This window comes from Empidonax traillii, unplaced genomic scaffold (assembly GCF_003031625.1).
Source record: "Empidonax traillii isolate 1590-97213 ecotype Southwest subspecies unplaced genomic scaffold, ASM303162v1 scaffold801:size538433, whole genome shotgun sequence".
NCBI lineage: Eukaryota > Metazoa > Chordata > Aves > Passeriformes > Tyrannidae > Empidonax > Empidonax traillii.
In genome coordinates this window covers 481,161-499,782 of record NW_020955994.1, presented here as the reverse complement: position 1 = coordinate 499,782, position 18,622 = coordinate 481,161, and the positions used below count along the sequence as shown (strand labels likewise).

The 18,622-nt window shown below is 38.3% G+C and overlaps 1 protein-coding gene across 2 annotated transcripts; it reads left to right on the top strand.

The window, feature by feature from the left end:
• The first annotated feature begins 4,855 nt into the window (after nt 1-4,855).
• HACD1 (3-hydroxyacyl-CoA dehydratase 1) lies at nt 4,856-17,554 on the top strand. Of its 2 annotated transcripts, none has more exons than XM_027901595.1 (7): nt 4,856-5,103; nt 9,180-9,297; nt 10,218-10,236; nt 10,324-10,406; nt 13,014-13,135; nt 15,690-15,868; nt 17,343-17,554. In XM_027901595.1, exons 1-7 carry the CDS (start codon nt 4,976-4,978, stop codon nt 17,423-17,425), a joined length of 732 nt encoding a protein of 243 aa, XP_027757396.1. In that variant the 5' UTR covers nt 4,856-4,975; the 3' UTR covers nt 17,426-17,554. The 2 variants fall into 2 exon arrangements, with proteins under 2 accessions (XP_027757396.1, XP_027757395.1); XM_027901594.1 differs by having other exon boundaries at nt 4,860-5,103; nt 10,318-10,406.
• Nucleotides 17,555-18,622: the final 1,068 nt, after the last annotated feature.

Genomic DNA, 18,622 nt, shown 5'->3' with positions numbered 1-18,622 from the left:
GGTTTTCAACCAATGATGAGGTTAAAATTAATCTTTTTGTTGTCCACCACTCTTTGAAGAAGGAAATAGAAATACTTCCACTGACCATAATGGGCATTAGATTGGAACACTACTCACTTGATAAAGAGCCCTTTTTAACTCAAGTCCTTGAAATAAATCTAAATAACAAGCTTAGGTTGTGTGTACTCTGAAACTAATAAGGGAGGCAGTCTCCTATGTAGAGTTTGTAGTGCTCACACAAGCAAGCTACCATTGAAATATACAGAAAACAAGAAGGTATTTTTAGAATTATTGAAGTGTGTTTTGTGAAACCGTGTGACAAATTTGCCTAGTATCTGTTGTCAAGGTAGCAAACCTTCTTTATTTAAGAAAAATATTACTTTTATTGTGGAATATGGTGAAGGGAATTTAAGAATACGCTTATGCTAGCAGTTAATTTTCAGTATATCTTTTACTTAACTCACATGAACAGTACCACTGAAGTTAGTGGTACTATATTAAGTTTTAAGCATTTTATACATGCCATTAGAACATTAGAGTGGAGATACCTTCTTGATACACCCAGTCTGCAGTGTGCAAAGGTGCCAACTGCACGCTCTGTGGGATGGGTCTATTCATAAATCTATCCAAGCCTAGCGATGCAATGAAACATCGGAATAGTTCAACAGTGCTACAGTCTAAAATATCCCATAAAGAAATTAATAGTTGTACAGAATTCAATTTGTCTATTATAACAAAAAGTACATTGAGTTTGGATAAACTGAAAACTCAGATTAACCAAACTCAAATAAGCAGGATACTCCTCTCCCTTTAACATATTTCTTCAATGTTGCAGTTTGTGTTATAGTTTTGTTCCTGAAGAGGATTAAATAGAGCAATACACAAGGGCATCTCCGACTGGTGCTTTTGAAAATATTAAACATATCAGTGGTTTTCAGATATATAGAATCAATAATTTTCATACAAAGCCTTCTAAATATTCACACCATAATTTTTGTATTTTTATAACAGAAAGAGAAACTTCCACTTCAGACTGTGTTCATGACACTTGTTTTCCTTTGCTGACTACTTTGCTGCACAGTCAAAGGCTTAATATGAATAATTTATTTTGCAGTAGCAGTGCACAGCTCCAGCTGCTTCAGATGTGCCAAATACAAGCACAGCTTCTAGTCCTTCCCACAAGATTTATGGAATCCATTCTACACCACATCTTTTGAAAGCATCTTCTGTCAATTTCCTAGAGTAGTAAATAAAATAATAGATATACGCATCTGGAGGAATGCACAAAAAGACATGTAGACATTGTGTTGTTCAGTTTAGACATAGCTAAATCCTTTCTATTTGATTTATTCTTGAGTACCTCACTAATTACTACATATCATAAACCTAAAATAGTGTGCAAGTACTATATGTAAGTCTGTTGTCTAAACACGTTCTTGTAGTGTGTTGAGAACATTAAGTGAATACAGGGCAGAAGGACAAGCAGAATTTAAGTTGTTTATTTTTTTAACAAATTATCCTTCCTCAGGATTTTAACTCACTGTCTGGCATTTAACTACTCTGAAGTGTAAAGGTAATCTCATGATTCTGCACAGCTCATACCAAGTAATTCTTGCAGTGTTTCATAGTAGATGACCTTCCTCTGTGATAGTGAAGCTGAAAAGTCATTATATTATTTTCAGAGCACTAAAATTTTCATTTCATAGAAGTGTTCCCATATTGAAAGGATAAATTTTGTAACCAAAAAAAAAAAAAAAATTGTAAAGCACTTCATGAGAAAATAATCTCATAAAAGCTTCACTTTGTATTTCTGGAAATAGATGCGAAATAAAACCCATCCAGCTTTATAAAGTATTGAATATCTACATGTGCAATACAAATCTAGAAGATATATATTGACAGTATCAATCATGAAGAAGATCTGAAAGAACACTCATTTTTGTAACAACAGGATAGCTGTGTTGAGTGAATAGCTGTGAAAAACTGCCTAGGAAGGTGGAGAATGAATATGAAACACAATGATGTTCTCACCTACAGCACAAAAGACCTTGATCTGAGCATCTTAAAATTTATTGGGATGGTTGATTTCACACTGTACTTGAATAACAGCAAAGTTGAACTCAATTGATAAGCCAGTCTAAATTAATTTTAAAAGTTGATTTAGATAGTGCAATTAATGCACAAGCCTATTCAGTTCCATTGATTACATTTCTGTATGTAAACAAAATCTGTTTTCTGAATAATTTTGAGATTTTTTATGGAGTCAAAAGGTGCTAGCCAAAGTTGAAATACTAGACAAAATAATTTTGCCACTACATGCTTTGAGCACAGCTGGCACTTTATCAAATTTAAATAAAGGATTCAGAAAATACAGACTAATAAACCACAAATGTATACAATATAATTGACAGAAATCATCATTAAAAGAAAAACAACAGGAAACTTACGAAAAGGATATTACGTTTCAACTAATCTATTGTTATTCCTGGAACATGTAATTACAAAAACAGATTTTAAAAAAATAGTATTAACACAACAAACACATTTTGAAAATGTGCTGAAAAACTGTCACACAGGAACTACCAAGGATATGAAGTAGTTACAGAGTAAGGAGCAAAATATCTCCATGGATCAAACCATGGAAAACAGAAGAAAAAGAGCAAGTTCATTATAGCAAAATGAAAGTAGTGGGGTGCTTATGAAAGTTCTGTAATAAGTTTTGTGCTTAACACATTAATAAGTGGTCGGGAAACATAAACAAATGTGGGATGGCAAAACTTTCAAGTGGCACTAAATATTTAGTTTATTCAAATCCAAAAGGATTATGGAGATATTCAGAAAGTTCTCGTCAGTTGGGTGAATGGGTAAGTGTGATAGCAAGAGAAATTGTAAGCTCATAAATAGCAACCACAATATTAGAGAAAAAACACTGAGATACTTATCCTAAGTTCTTAATTGACTAAATCAAGTCTAGTCAACTCTGGTCATCCTTACAGATAGTGTGTTCATCCAAAATCAATAAATTTGAGCATATAAGTAGGGGAAGGAAAGTAATACAGAATTCTAACGAGAAAGTATCAAACACTGCTTATCAAATTTCAAAAGATTGTATGCAAAAGCATGGAAAACATCCAAGGAGGGATTTTAAAAAGGAAAATGTTTACTTCAGAAAGCAAATCAGATTTGTTCCCTCAAATCTGTTGTGCAAAAAATCTCAAGAGGAAAATGGCAAAAGATAGCTAAAAGTAGTAAAAAATAAAAACTAATAATAAAAATTGGGATCAGGTCACACCTGTCTCTATGTATCATAATTAAAAATGAGAAAGTCCTCATCAGTTAATGAAGTCATAAATTGACAGAATCAAATGAGACAAAAACCACTTTGCTCACAGTACGTGGTTAATTTGTGATGCACATTTTAACACTGCATTGTCAAGCCAAGAATTAGAAAGGTTTGAAGAGAGAAGTGAAATTTGAGCAGAGAAAAGGTTTAAGTAAGATAGCAGGAATATCCAGAATAACAATAGTAAATATAGAAAATATTGGAAAGCTAGAGTTTAAACCCATTTATAACAGTTACAGTGAGATAAAATGTAGGCTCGGATTATCCCATATTGTCAAAAAATGTTGAGTTAGGTCATTCCTTACACACAATCCTGTGTGTACATTATTTTGTCTCATTTTTTTAAGTACAGGATTCTCAAACTGGGTTGTATTTATGACTTGAACATGAAAAGCATCTGTGTATTTAAAATATTGGTACCTACAGTAATCTTACTCTCATAGATATTGTGCTGTTTTGCCAAGTATTCATTTTGCATACACATATATTTGCTGTTGCCATTGGGTATATATTTTAAGGCTGAAAGATGAAGATCTGCTTGTGTGCTTTTGTAAGGAGGGGGAGACTTAGTTTTTGCATGGAACATATTTTCTGTGAAGGCCCTCAAACTGAGCCCATCTAATGTTTTTAACATTGACATAACCTACTCCATCCTAAAGCAGAGAGACTTGGACTCTTGAAATTCTTTAGGACTGACCAAGTAGCATTTCAAAAATATCCTGACCCAGTTTTGGAATTCTTCTGTCAGTAAATTGCTGTGTTTGTGGTGTTTGAGCTAAGTTGGCCATGGTCATCATGCTTAGCTGCAGAAATGAGGAGCCTGTGGCTACATGTACACTGCCCAAGTAGCGAATGGCATCCCCAGGCTAGTACAGACGGAGACAGGTGTCATGATAGCAGGTGCAACAACACCTTTGAAGGGTCATGTCACATCAGCTTAGCTCAGGGTGAGGCTGTCCCCTTCCAGAGACAGTCCCTTCAGTCTCCCTGTGCTGGCTTAGCTTCCCTGTGGGTGTGCACAGAGAGCAGAGTTACAAGGGAACATGCATATTCAAATGTCATCTTTCAGTCTGCCAGCTGGGTGCTCTTCAGTCCCTTGGAAGAAATCTCCCCCTTCTCAGGTGTGGGCCTTACTGTTCCTCATATTCTGAGGATGGTATTTATGGAAATCTACCAGCCTAGGAGGTGTTCTCTCCCCGAGGTCAACCCTGGCAGGTCACCCTGTTTGGCCTCTGAGAGGGGGACCTTGGGCATATTCCCACCACTCGGTCTCTGAGCAGACTCCCAGATGTTCAACCTCAGACACACATTTCTGTGTTTCCATGAACTTCACTATTTTCTGTCACTTTGGCTGGGGTGGGCTATGCCCGCTGCTGCCGCCTGAGGCCGGGTACCACGCCACAAGGATCTCTCTCCCGATGGAGGCTCGCCCGCCCCCACCGGGTCTGGCTGACCCGGGGAGCCCCACGGGGCGGAGGGAGGAGCGTGCAGGGCCATGTGAGCAGCTGGCGGCGGCAGCGGCCTCGGGGAAGACAGATGGGGTGAGAGACAGCGCGGGTCCGGCTGTCAGCGGCCGAGCCACGCCGCGGAGGGAGCCCCTCCTCCCGCCGTGCGCGCCCGGCCGGGGCAACCATGGCGTCCAGCGAGGAGGACGGAGCCGGTAACGGTGCGGTGGAGGAGAAAGAGAAGGGCAAGAAGCGGAAGCTGGGCGCCCTAGCCACGGCCTGGCTCATCTTCTACAACGTCGCCATGACCGCGGGGTGAGCGGGCGCGGGCGGCAGCGCGGCGGCTCGGCGGGGCGCGGAGCGGCGGGGCCGGGGCAGCGCGGCGGGGGCGCGGCGCGCCCGGGGGGCTACGGGGCGGGAGAGCGGGGATGCGGGAGAGCCGCCGGGACCGGGGCTACCCTGGCCCGCCGGGCATTGCCTAATACGGTGCAGCGCTGCCGGCCGCCGGCGCCCGCCGCCGAGGTTAAGTATAGCCGGCACCGGAATGCCGGGCGGGATGACGCGTCCCTCGGCACAGCCGCCGCCGCCGCCCGCCTCCGGATGGGAAGGCGAAAGCGCCCCTCGGTGCCGCCGGGAGCTTCACGCCCCGGGGTCCCGCGTGGGGCAGCGCCTTCGGTTCCGTGAGCCCCGACTCTGGCAAGCAAAGCCCACCCCGACTCCCGGAGGGGACACAGCGCAGCGCGCAGAACCGGTGGTCGCTGGTGATGAGCGGGTGGAGGGGAAAGCGTTGCAGTAGCCCAGGGAATTCATTTGAGCTTGTGCTGCGAGGCTTTGCTCTAAGGAAAGTGGAACAGATCATAAGAACACTCAGGTTTATGCTATTAGTGCTTGACGCACATATTTCCATTTAATGAAAATTTGCCCTGTTCACTAATTATTGGGGGAAAACACCTCCAACCTATAATTTCCACATGCTTAAAAGAAAGCTAGGAATGAACCATTTTATAACTTCTAGTATCATATTCATTAGAACAGTTTTACTTTGGTTACCAGTGATTGAACTCTCTGTCCTTTGAATTCCATAGTGCAAAACTGACATGCTGTAGTTGAAGCAGGAGTTCATGTACTGATGGAGAAAGCCAGGAGTATGATCCTAATGGCTTTCTTCTCTCTATCATCTTTGAATCTTGAGCATATATTTGAGTCTGTTCATATATTGCTGCAGCACCTTTTGAAAAGTGCTTTTAATAAACGTAGTTTTTTTCTAGCTGGCAGGTTACAGTTGCCTCATTGAATTCCCAGACTTGTGCTCCATGTGTGAATTTGCTAATGGACACTGACTCTTGCCACGGACGTTTATTTGTCTCTAAAAGATTATTGAACCATATTAGTTTTGACCTAAGGTGCAGCTTCAGTATCTCCCACTTCCTTCTCTCCCATCTGCCATTCTTACCAAAAAGGATTAAGACATGCAAAATTGGATATTTTATGTGGAAATGAAGGGGAAAAAAAAAAAAGAGAGAGGAACAAATTCTTATAATCTTTTATGGGTACAATTTAAGAGAAAAAATAAACTTAGGAAATAGAGCAATATTTAACAAAGGTACTACCCAGGATAAATAAGTAGCTAGAACAGCATATTTGTCCAGTTGTCCAGACAGTGCAACATAGCAAAGTGTTTCCAGAGTTTTAACAAACTAATGCATAACAGCATTATCTAACACAGGTTTAAGAGACTAAAGTGACAGATGAATACCCAGTCTTACTGACGCCCGAACTGGAAATGCTACCTTTATTTTAGGAAGTGTTTTCCATTTCCTTGTGATATGCAGTACTGAGTACAAGGGCTTTCCTGAGATCCAAAGTCAAAGCCACTGACACCTAAATAAATTCACCTACAGAAATGCATGTCCACATAAAAATTTATTTAAGAAAAATGTATTTGCAGTCTTTGCTTCTGAGTGTAGTCCAAGATTACTTCTCTCTGCAATGTTTTGGTTATGGAACAAGATACATAAAATGTCTTGTTAGGTAAGATGTATTATGACTTCTCAGTCTAGGGCTAGGACAGAGTTGTTGCTGTCACCATTCATGCTGCCAGCTGGATGTAAACTCGCTGTCACCCTTTTCTTGTTAAACTCTTCCCTATAAAACAGAGCAGCTTTACTATGGAGAACTACATGTGATATTTCAGTAATTCCTCATTTCCACAATGGTGGGAGACTACCTGAAAAAATCCCCTCCTATTTAAAATCCATTATAAAATCTAAGCAGCACTAGCAGGGGAAAATTTTGGAGCTCTGGCAGATCGGATTCGTGGGCTTAAAGTAGAAGGGATCAAGGAGGGGAATCATTCCTACCATGTGGGTAAGCCTGACTAACTATGTGAGTTTGAAATGCTGTCATGAAGTGCTGGAATGGGCCACGCCAAGTGACTGCATAGCAGTAGCCACCTTGCGTAAGAGTTGTTAAGGGGCTGATACTGAAGTACGTGCCATCCAAGGTGAACGGGGCCTGTCACGATCCACGCGACTCTCACACTGTTACAGCACAGCGCCACTGACAAAAAGATTAGTATTTCCTGGTGCCCCGTTTCCAGTATTAGCCAATACCTTATGCTTAGAGAGGAGTATAGGAATGGCAGATGAGTTAAATATTTATCCAAATGTTTACGTAGGTATTTCTCTGAATGTTTATGTGCTCTCTGAATCTGCCTCTGAGTATTTCTCAGACACCTCTGCTTTGTCACTTGGGCCCTTCCTTAGCCAGAGCTCATGTCACTGTACAGCGTGCTTGCTATGACCTATGGAGAATGAAAGAACACAGTAATTTTTCCCAGTATCATCAGACGAGAAGTTAAACTAAAACTGTTATAATTTTGGGGGTTTATTTTTACCTCTCAAAATAGCCATCCATAGCTCTGGTTATGTCTGTGTCTATATTAAGGAATTTTTGTACTTTCTTTAGTCTGTGTGGAAAGTTTTGAGTCATCTTGCTAGTCTGATGTCTTATGAATGTGGTGTAGGTCTGAGAGGTTGAGAGAGTTGAGCTTGTCCAGTCTGGAGAGGAGAAGGCTCCGGGGTGACATTACTGAGACCTTTTGTTACCTGAAGGGAGCCTATAGGAAAGCTGGAGAGGGACTTTTCACGAGGACCTATAGTGATAGGACGAGGGGGAATGGCTTTAAACTGGAAGAAGGCAGGTTTATATTATATATTAGGAAGAAATCCTTTACTGTGGAGGTGGTGAGGCATTTGCACACATTGCCCAAAGAATCCGTGTTTGCCCCATCCTTGGAAGTGTCCAAGGCCAGGTTGGATGGGGCTCAGAGCAACCTGGTCCAGGGGAAGGTGTCCCTGCCCACGGCAGGAGGGTTGGAAGTAGGTGAACTTTAAAGTCCTTTCCAACTCAAATCATTCTATGATTCTATGATTAAGGAATGTATAGTACACTCTTTTGAAAATCCTAATTATATAAATACAGATTTATTATGTGGAAGGAATTGCACATGCCTTGGGTTATTGTACAGAGTTTGGGCTGACGGTGGGAATCAATCCACCACAGTTTAGAAGTTTACTTTTCTGTAATCTCAATTTCCATTCAATTTAAGTTTTGTATCAAATTCTAGTATGATTAAAAGATACTGTTACTCTCTTTCTTTTACATTGGAAGGGGTATTAGTTGGCATCATTTTTCAGCTTCCCCCCCCTCAACAAAAAAAAAAAAATTCCGGCATCCTCAAATGTGCTAGTTAAATATACCTGCCTCTGGAAGCCAGGAGCATAGAACACCCACCTTTTACCACTTTGCCACCTGATTTTTAAAGATCACTTCCCGACACTATTGAAAACATGATAGTAATGGTAACTTCAGTTGGACAATCACAAACAGAAGCATTCGGATCACTGCTCAGTCCCGAAATTGATGAGTTGAGAGGCTGTGAAAAATGTAAAACTGACGTGCGTAGGTTCTGGTCCTTTACTCATTCAAACCTGCCACCCAAACAGTGGCTTCAGTGCCAAGTTCGTTGTGTATTTTCAAATAACAGTAATTTGCGGTAGAGATGCATGAGGATTTAATAGTAAAAATATGTAGTCCCTACTAGTGAATAGTCAGATGGACGGGTGGTTTTGGGGGGTTCCCTCAATTCAAGTCAATCCTCTAAAGGTAGCAAGTCATTCTCCATCCTTTTCCAAGTAAAGAGATAAGAGTGTAATGTTTACATAACATTATAATATTTATGTCTAAAGATATTTTTTATGATCTCAGAACATTGACAAGTGAAGAAGCAAAGATGTTCTGTAAAGAAAAATACTCTACTAAATTATTTATGGTGGATGGATATTTTTAGAATTCTAATTTGAAATGTATCCATTCTCTTTCTTTTGTAGGTGGCTGGTATTAGGTATTGCCATGGTGCGGTTTTATATACAGAAAGGAACACATAGAGGCTTATTCAGAAGCGTTCAAAAGACGCTTAAATTTTTCCAGACATTTGCTTTGCTTGAGGTAAATTTTAAACATTAGTTTGCTTTACTGGATACTGCATATCATAGGCAAAACACATTATTATCCTGAATTTAAAATCAAAGTATTATTTTAGTACTAAAAGTCCTTTTAACTTTATTATTTCATGAAGGCTTTTTATTATTTAATGAAGGGGGGCCAAGGTGATTACTTGAAACAAGTAGGCACATTTTTTTCAAACTTAATTCTAGTATTTCTTTAAATCAAACAGTGCCTGGCAACTGCTTTTATTTGAGAATCTTGAATGAAAAAAGCAAAATTTCAAAAGCATTCCAGCCAGCAGATCAACCCTCTAGCATAGTAGGTATTTCACCACCATCTCCAGAGATTATAGTTTACTTATTATTCCTTATACTGGACTTAGTATCCTTTGTGCCTTTTCTGCTTCTGCTCATTTCTGGACCGGATTCATGTACATCTATGGAAGGAAACTGTTGGGATTACTGAGCACTTGCAGTTCTTTCCTAGGCACAACAAAGAGTGCCTATCTACATTTTAACTTTTTTCCTCAATCTGCCTATAACACCTCTAGTTCAAACTATTAAAATCATGTCAACAGCTGTATATAGTAAAATTCTGTCCTGTAAGATTGTTCTTTGAATAAGGTAATGGAAGGGAAGCTTACTAGTTGAAAATGAAATGCTTTGTAAATATCTAATTGTCTGATATATACAATTAGTTTTGAAATTAAATGTCTTTCATGTGTTTGCACAGCTGAAATCCTGAGCCCATTGGTTGCCAGGGTTCGGCCGTGAATTTCTTTTAAAGACTGTTAGTTGGAGGCAAAAGAACCTTCCCTTCAGAATTAAGCCTAGCTTTATATCAATATCAAAAGGCCATGCTTATAGTGTAGCTAGTGACATGCTGCACATCAGTAACCTCTAACTTATTTTTATTTACAGGTAGTCCACTGTGCAGTTGGTGAGTTCTTTGTTTTAGTTTCTCCTATAAGTAGTTACAACATGAATTGTGGAACAGAGATAACATGTTTCTCTTTTTAAGGAATAGTTCGCACATCTGTGCTTGTGACTGGGGTCCAAGTGAGTTCAAGAATCTTCATGGTGTGGTTCATTGCACATAGTATAAAACAGGTAGGTGCATAAGCAAGTTATGTTTTGATTGTTTTTAAGGAGAAGCTATTAATACAGTTCTCATATCACAAGGAAGACCAATTTAAAAACAAGTGGTAATCCTTAATGAGTATGCTTACATACTCGAGTGCAATCTTGGAAGTTGGAGTTAGAAAATGGAATTTATGTGCTTCTTCCCAGGAGACTGAGTCTAGGTCTTACCTGTGAATCAGCAGTGTCTTTGGCATTGTGCTGGCTGTGGTCTGCCTAGGCGAGATCAGTGACTGTTATTTAGCAGCAAATCTACCACAGTGTTACCAGTTCCCTTTCAAAAAATTTAATTAGCACTTGCAGAATTAATCTAAATAGAATATAAATTTATGTCTTTAAATTGCTATCTCATATTGAATTTACTTGGATAAACATGGTTGTGATTTTGCAGTTGATTTTAGAAACTATCTCAGAATTTAAATGTTATGGTGGTATTAACAGTTGATGACATGCGTAAATTCATACCCAGCATTCCACAGTGGCAGTTCAGGTCCTGTATAAATGACTATGGTTTGTTTGCCCTGCTGTAGGTGGCTATGGTAAGGCTAGTGGTTCGTTAGCAGAATGAAAGAAGCAGACTGCTTACAGCTAGTAGTTAGGACATTCGGGTCAGTTTCTGAAGTCTGCTTTCTGTGAAAGGTGTGTAAAAACTAAGTGAAGGATTTTGTGCTCCTGAGTTTCTTCAGAACTCGAAAAGCTGAGCCATTAAACTGTCTCACCAGCAGATGGCATAGGCCTTTCTGCAAATGGGTTATCCTAGCACCTGCCTCAGTTACCAAATCGCTTTGTTTCAGTTCACGGAGAACTAATTTTCTACACTGCATCTTTTGCTTTACTGTTGCTTTTCTTAACATGGACTAGGCTTTTCATAGCTTTTTTTTTTTTTGAAAATGTCTCAGAGATTAACAAGGTTTTTATATTGAATATTTACATAGAAGCTGAACTATAGCACTGCATTTTGCCATTTTTATTATCTGCAGTGGATTAGATCTTTAGCATATCCAGTAATTTATTTTATTTTATTTCCTCTATCTACAGTACTGTAAGTCAAGCTGTGTCCAAGAAAAAATACATGCGAATGTATGTCTGATTGTATTTCATGCTGTTATTGCTTAGCAGGCATGAATGTTCAGGGTCACTTTAGGTGGTGAGAGGCATGTCAGTGATAATAGCCAGACCCAGATCTCTCCACTTGACTGGAGATTTGCAAGGCAGCAGATAGAAATTCTCTGCATACTTACTTAAAAGCTCTTCAGCTTGGATTTAGCACTGTGACATGAATCCAAGCTTGGGTTATCTATGTTTGTCTCTAATTTCATGAGGGAAAGAACAGCCTAATTCTGTCTTTACTTTTGCTTCTTAGTTTGGATGTCTTTGCATTTCAGTTGTTCCTATTTTGTTTGTGACTTTGGTACTATTTTTATATCCCCATTTTTTCTGTGATGTTGGTGAAATCCACCTTCTCTAACACACACATTTTAGGGGGTGATTTTGTGAGCACTTACCATTCTTCTTGACTTTTGACAGAGTTGTGGATTTTGAGCATCTTGGAGATAATAGTAAGCTTTGTCACTGTGTTGGATTTTATTTTAAAAAACCATTTCCCTTTTTTGTAATTTTGACAAAACTTGTGTTACTTTATTTTATTTCACAGACATCCCTGGAGCTTTTCAGCCTTCAGGCATGGAAGCGTATTACAAAATTCCTCCCACTTAAAGAAAAGAAATTACTTGCATGTAATTCTTCCTTTCAGAAGGTAGTGTTTGTAATAGATCCCCAGGTGCCTTCTCTGTATTTGGGGACTTTTGTTTATTTGTTCACTCAGAGTGAAAAAGAGCGATGTTTTGAAAAAGTAGATGTGCTACCTACTGATGAGGCAGTTTAATGACTCAGAACTTAAACAGGATTGTTGAGTGGGTTTACCCAAAGCTCCTGATCTACCAACTACTCTTCCTTTAATGAGCCATCTGTGATCCACCTACTTAACTATCTTAGAGCTCTCTGAAGTCTGCCAAACTTGATCTTTTGTGACCAAGTTTCAGTTAGCAGATTATACAAAGCAATTCCTTTCATCTAAAGTTTCATGGAGATGTGCATTATATAGTGATGAAGAAGCAAGATAAAAAGTAAGAGAAAGTCTGGGAGACAGAGTAGTGAAATGCAGGATGGTTAAAAACTGATTATGAAAAGTACATATCTTCTGTAGCATTGTTTTGTTCTTGCTGTTTTGAGGACTAAGAAAATAAACAAGTCAACCACAAATAAAAGAGAGGGGCCGTTAGTGTAGTGAAACTATAGGTAGAGAACAAAGAGGAGGAATAAGCATAATTATAGGGTTTTATATTTGATATTTGCATAATAGATAAAGATTGTTCAGTTTGCAAAATGTCTGTTAGTAAATACATTTGATAATGGACTGTACCTGGTAATGGTTTCAGCAAATCACTTTTATGACAAAATTTTCTTTTTCTACAACATGTTAGTTCTGTTCCATGAATCTTAGAGAGAAGTCTGTTGCATTTGCACAGAAAAGAGGCTTAAGGATAAAGAAAATGTTGGTTCTTTATACTTCTGCAGATCCAGAATGAGGAGAGCGTTATTCTTTTTCTGGTGGTATGGACTGTGACAGAGATTACTCGATATTCCTTCTACACATTCAACCTGCTCAACCATTTGCCATACTTCATTAAATGGGCCAGGTGGAGACATCTTGCACTTCAGTTTCTCATGGTTCTGTGCATGTTAGTTTCACGCATGCTGAACTAATACTCAGGAGAGCAGAATTCTGAGCTTTCATTATGTGTCAGCAAAGTGCAAGTTGGTTGCTTTCTGTACTTGGGATTATCGTTGCTTAGTTTTAAATGTTAAAAGTATTTTAGCTGAGATGTTTGGGGTGTGATTTGTTCTTTGCTTTCTTTGCCTCACAGTTTGAGCTCTGCTTTCACTTACTTTTAATTTTTTTTTTTTTATTTTTGGAGTCATCTTTTAACTTAAGTTTGACTCTCTAAGATGCTTTTGAATACTGTGCCCAAAATTAAGCAGCTATGCTAGTCTTTGTGGATGTCAGTTCTTTGAAAACGTGGTCATTGTTGTCACTCAATCTGTGTGCATATTATTACTTTATATGAAGTTCTGCTTTATCAGAGCTTTCGTAAGATTATATCCATGTAGTAAAGTTAATTACTGACTTAGTTTAGCACACATAAAAAGTGTATTCCATGTCAAAACTATTTGGATTTTGAAGCATACCTAGGGTTGGCCACTAGATCACATATATTACGGAGACTGCCTGTTTATCAGGAGACTAGAAGAGTATTCTCTGTATTCATTATTTTTAAAATACATGTAAGACAGACTTAGGATTGTTAGTTAGAAGGAAAATATCTAACCTACATTCAGTGCAGGTGACTCTTATTTAAAAGAGTTTATTACTTTCCTTCATTTTTGTTTTATAGAAAATTCAGTTTTGATGCTTCTAATATACTTCTTTGATATGTTTGATATTTATGTCCATTCCTATAATATGTTGTATTTTTCTAGTACCTAAGGTGATAGACTTGGTTATGTTTAAGAACTAAATGACAAATTTAAAAATAATCAGGTTGGCTGTCATTAATAGTTTTTTATATAGGCTTCAGGAAGAAGTAAGCATCCATTGACAGATATACTTTTTGCCATCAGGTCAGTGTGTCTTGAATGACAAGATCTTGTTTCCTTAATATAGACAGTAGGGAAAATCGATATTCCAACAGCAGAGATATATGGTGAAATATATTATAAACAAAACACTTGAAAATGTGTTGTCTTTTCATAGAGTCTAAAATATCATGTCAAGATTTATGGATAAACAAACAGCACAACTGGACATAAATTCAGTGCTCCAAGAGAGCTGGAATTTCTTGATTTTTAGCTTATAATTGTAAAAGATTCTCCCGTCTGTTGTTAATGGAATTTGTATGCTTCAAATTTTAGTTCAGAATTTCTGGGTTTTTTTTAACTGCATAGAGACACACTGTGTGTAAGTCATTGCATCAGTTCCTTCTAATACCTCCCCTAATCTACAATATTCCCAATGGTGCCAAGCAATAGGGCAAGAGGCCATGGACAGAAACTGATGCACAGAAAGTTCCACCTGAATATTAGGAAGAACTTCTTTGCTGTGAAGGTGACTGAGCACTGCAATGGGTTGCCCAGAGAGGTTGTGGAGTCTCCATTACTGGAGATATGCAAGAACTGTGTGGACACAATCCTTTGCCACGTGCTCTGGGACGACCCTGCTTGAGCAGAAAAGTTGGACCAGATGACCCACTATGATCTCCTCTAACTTGACCCATTCTGTGATTTCCCTAATCTCTACTCTGATCTGCAAGCCCATTTACTTCTAGGAGGGTTTCATGTTTAGTTGCTGCTGTTTTGGATCTCATCTCTTTTGGTCAGGGAGTGCACATTGTGCCTTTCTCTCTGTCCAACAGCTGTCATTGCTGTTCCCTGCATGAACTGGAGAATTTTTCCTTAGGAGAACCTGCATATCCATGTTGCACTGTGTGTAAGGACAGCACAAAGCCTTTTGGTTACAGTTTTTCATTTTGTCAGTGCCTATGTGGCCTATGGCCATTCAAACCACATTTTCTTTAAACTTTGCCTTTGATTTGAACATCTTGTTCTCCCTTTAAAATGGATCTGATGAGTCTCTGGCACTGCCATTTTCTTTTATTTTTTTTATTCCGATTTTCATTAGTGGTAAATGTAGTATTATTTGAATTTCCCATGTGGTAGCAAGTTTAACAGGCTGATGTTTCTCAGTGTTTTCATGATCTTCAAATAATTTAAAATACATACAGTTGGCCGAGTGTGCATGCACTGTGATGAAAATATGTAAGATCATCTGAATTTGGGATTCAGTCCTGGTCTGAATCCTGTCAAATGACAACAGGAGCAAGATCAGTACATGTAAAAAAAATCATTATTGGAGACTACAAGTTTAAGGATTGTTTTATTATAAAGACATACAAACACTCTGATACCTGATACTTCACTGTTTTAAATAAAAGCACTGAGGAACGCATGCTCTGTAAATCTAAGCATCTCTCTCCAAAGTAAATGAAACTGGTGTTCTGTGCCAAGTCAGGGTGTGGTCTTTGATTTTGGTGCAGGAACTACTGTAATACACTTCTGTGCCACTAATAATAACAAGAGAAAATTTTAAATTCGTGGAGTGTTTCTCACAAAGTATTTTTTTACTTTTTAATGCAGATACAACTTTTTTATCATTTTGTATCCTGCTGGAGTTGCAGGTGAACTGCTAACCATATATGCTGCTTTACCCTATGTGAAGAAAACAGGAATGTTTTCACTGAGACTTCCCAACAAATATAATGTCTCCTTTGACTACTATTACTTCCTAATTATTGTCATGTTCTCCTATGTGCCATGTAAGTATTATTTAACTGTATAAACATTTTAGCAGCTTAATATTATCAGTCATTAGCAAAATTTGCTGAACATTTTCTACTGTAAAAGCCTGCTTTCTGTTGTTCCAAGCTTTGCTATGCTTTAATTGGTTAGACTGAAATTTTCTGTCCTGTTATCTGTCTCAGCACATAAGCTGTCAAAAATTTCAATGAAAATGCTAAAAGCATTTCTAAGACTTGTACAAAGTAAAAAAACTTTTTGCTTACACGCAGAAATGTCTGTAACTGTGTTACTGAGACTTCCAGTGCCTCAGCCACTTTGAAGCAATGGCTTAAAAATGGTCCTGCAAGTAGTACCAGAGATTTGCTGTGTTGTTATTGCTACTAATGCTCATTTATCTCTGAAAAATCACATTTCACGCATGCTTGGGAAAAACTTGAAATTATATTCTCCAAGATTTCATTTTGACAGAAATCATCCCTTCTCTCCCTGCCCCTCAAACCTCTCAGAGCATCTTCAGTCATTGGTTTAATCGGTTTGTCCTTGTGCTTAATGGATACCAGAAGCCACAGATCAACTGGCTGAACTAAGCTAAGAGTAGAGAGACTATCTGTCTTTCTCTTCCTATGCAGGTACCTGTGCAGTGGAGACAAGGAGAAAGCAAACTGATTCAGAAAGAGTGCCATGAATGGGGCTAGATCAAACTAGGAATATGTAACATTTTAGATAACATTACTAACAGAATATATAATAGAATATTTTGGATAATCTGTACATTGAGGTTAGAAACAAGGTAGCAGGTTAAAGAGAGAAACTGAGAAGGAGGAAAACTGAAGTTAAAATGTCTGTGATCTGCATTCATAAAGGGAAAACGAGACCTTAAGCATAGACTTCCATAATATGTACATACACTGTGAAATTTTTTGTCACAAGAAATCATGAAGGCCAGCAAGTGAGATTGATGTGAGTAAAAAATGACCTAAGCTGTCATAACTTATTAATGGTTTTACAGCTGTTTAGATAACTTAATGTTTCAGGAATAAATCCGGTTTTCTAGCCAATAAGTAGAAGAATCAAATCTGTCATCAGGACAGTAATATAATAGATGACAGAGGGCCAGGAGAGAGGGATCTCCTCACTTGAGACTTGAACAAGTAGGTTAAATTTGTATCCTCAAAGTCTTAACTCAAACATGCTTACCTTAGCACACATTTGAATGCTTCAGGCACTGACCAAATGTGATTAAGTCCTGTTTCTAGAAAGAAAGTGTTGAAGCAAGGGTCCTTGAACACAGGGTATATATTAGGGGGACCTTGTCTGACTTTTGAGTAATTATTGTTTTGTAATACACTGCAATATTAATGACTTGTTATTATTTACCTTAACCAACTGCAGCACCGCGTGCCATAATTTTTACTCATTCTGCAAAATTGTGTTTTATGTGATCTGTTGAATTTTGTCATCTAATTTGCTTTCTTTTATGCTTTTATCAAGTATTTCCACAACTCTACTTCCACATGCTGCGGCAGAGAAGAAGGGTGCTTCATGGAGAAGTGATTGTGGAAAAGGACGATTGAATCAAGATGTGTAACTATGGTGCTTTTGGTGGAAAACAAAAAGGAGGGTAAAACCTCAGTACTTCCTGTGATTTTTCTGAGTCCAAGTTTTAAAACATGGAACAAGAATAAACAACTGTGCATAAAATAGCATGGACTCTATTATTTTCACAATTGATATATTTTCAGACCTACCTTTTCATCCTCGGTTTCACTTTGGTTTTTAGTTGTTTAATTTTTCAAACAAATTATTTTCTTATTTTCAATAGGTTCACAAATAGCTTTAAGTGTTGGAATAGTTGGCTACTGTGCCTTCTGTTCAGAAAGTTGTGTTATGACCTGTAGTCATCATCAAGAACAGAAGGAGAGTTGATAAGTTGTACAGAAAGTGTGTCTTCTGGAAAACAGCAGAGCGTAAATTGGGTAATTGTGGTTGTTATAGTCTAGGCGGCTTGAATGTTTTTTAAGCTTTATATTAAAGAATATCTTTCCTGTTATAAGTACTGTAGCACAGTGTTCAACAATTTTTGAATTACAGTAGGACTTTGGATAGCAGCTGAATCCTTGATTGTCAGTGCAAATTTGGATCTCACTGTATTTTCATTTGTAGTTTTACAGATACGTAGAATAACAGATATCAAATTGAGTGTTTAAAAGTTTTTGCTGAGGAGCAGACGATGTGCCTACGTTTCTCTGATAAGTAGCTAGAATGGGCCTCATTTGCAGAGGAAGTCTGATTATCATCGTGTTTGCTATTCTACACAAATTATGTATGCAGAAAAATCTCAGTTTTGCATTTAGAAACTGTAGCTATAGTGAGATATTTGACTTCTTATAAATAGCTCTGTGGGATAAAATATATTTGAAATAACGTCTTAAAATAGAAATTGTGCTTTGAATCATCCCATTGTGCAATTTTAATTGCTCCCTTTCCACTAACTGTTTACACTGTGTTGACCTAATTCTATTCAATGTCTTCAATCACCTGCAAGAAGGAGCTACTGTATATTAATGAAAGTTACAGATGATATTGCATTATATGATACCTTAGTGGGAAAGGTTCAACAAATTAGACAGAGCCTAAAAGATTCAGAGAGACGGTAATGCATTTGAGGAAACTTGGATACTTAGTGAGAGAGAGAGAGAGAAGACTGAATTGTAATGTGGTAAGCAGCTTTGATAACATAGGCAGCAAAATTGCTTCTGGCATCACTAATG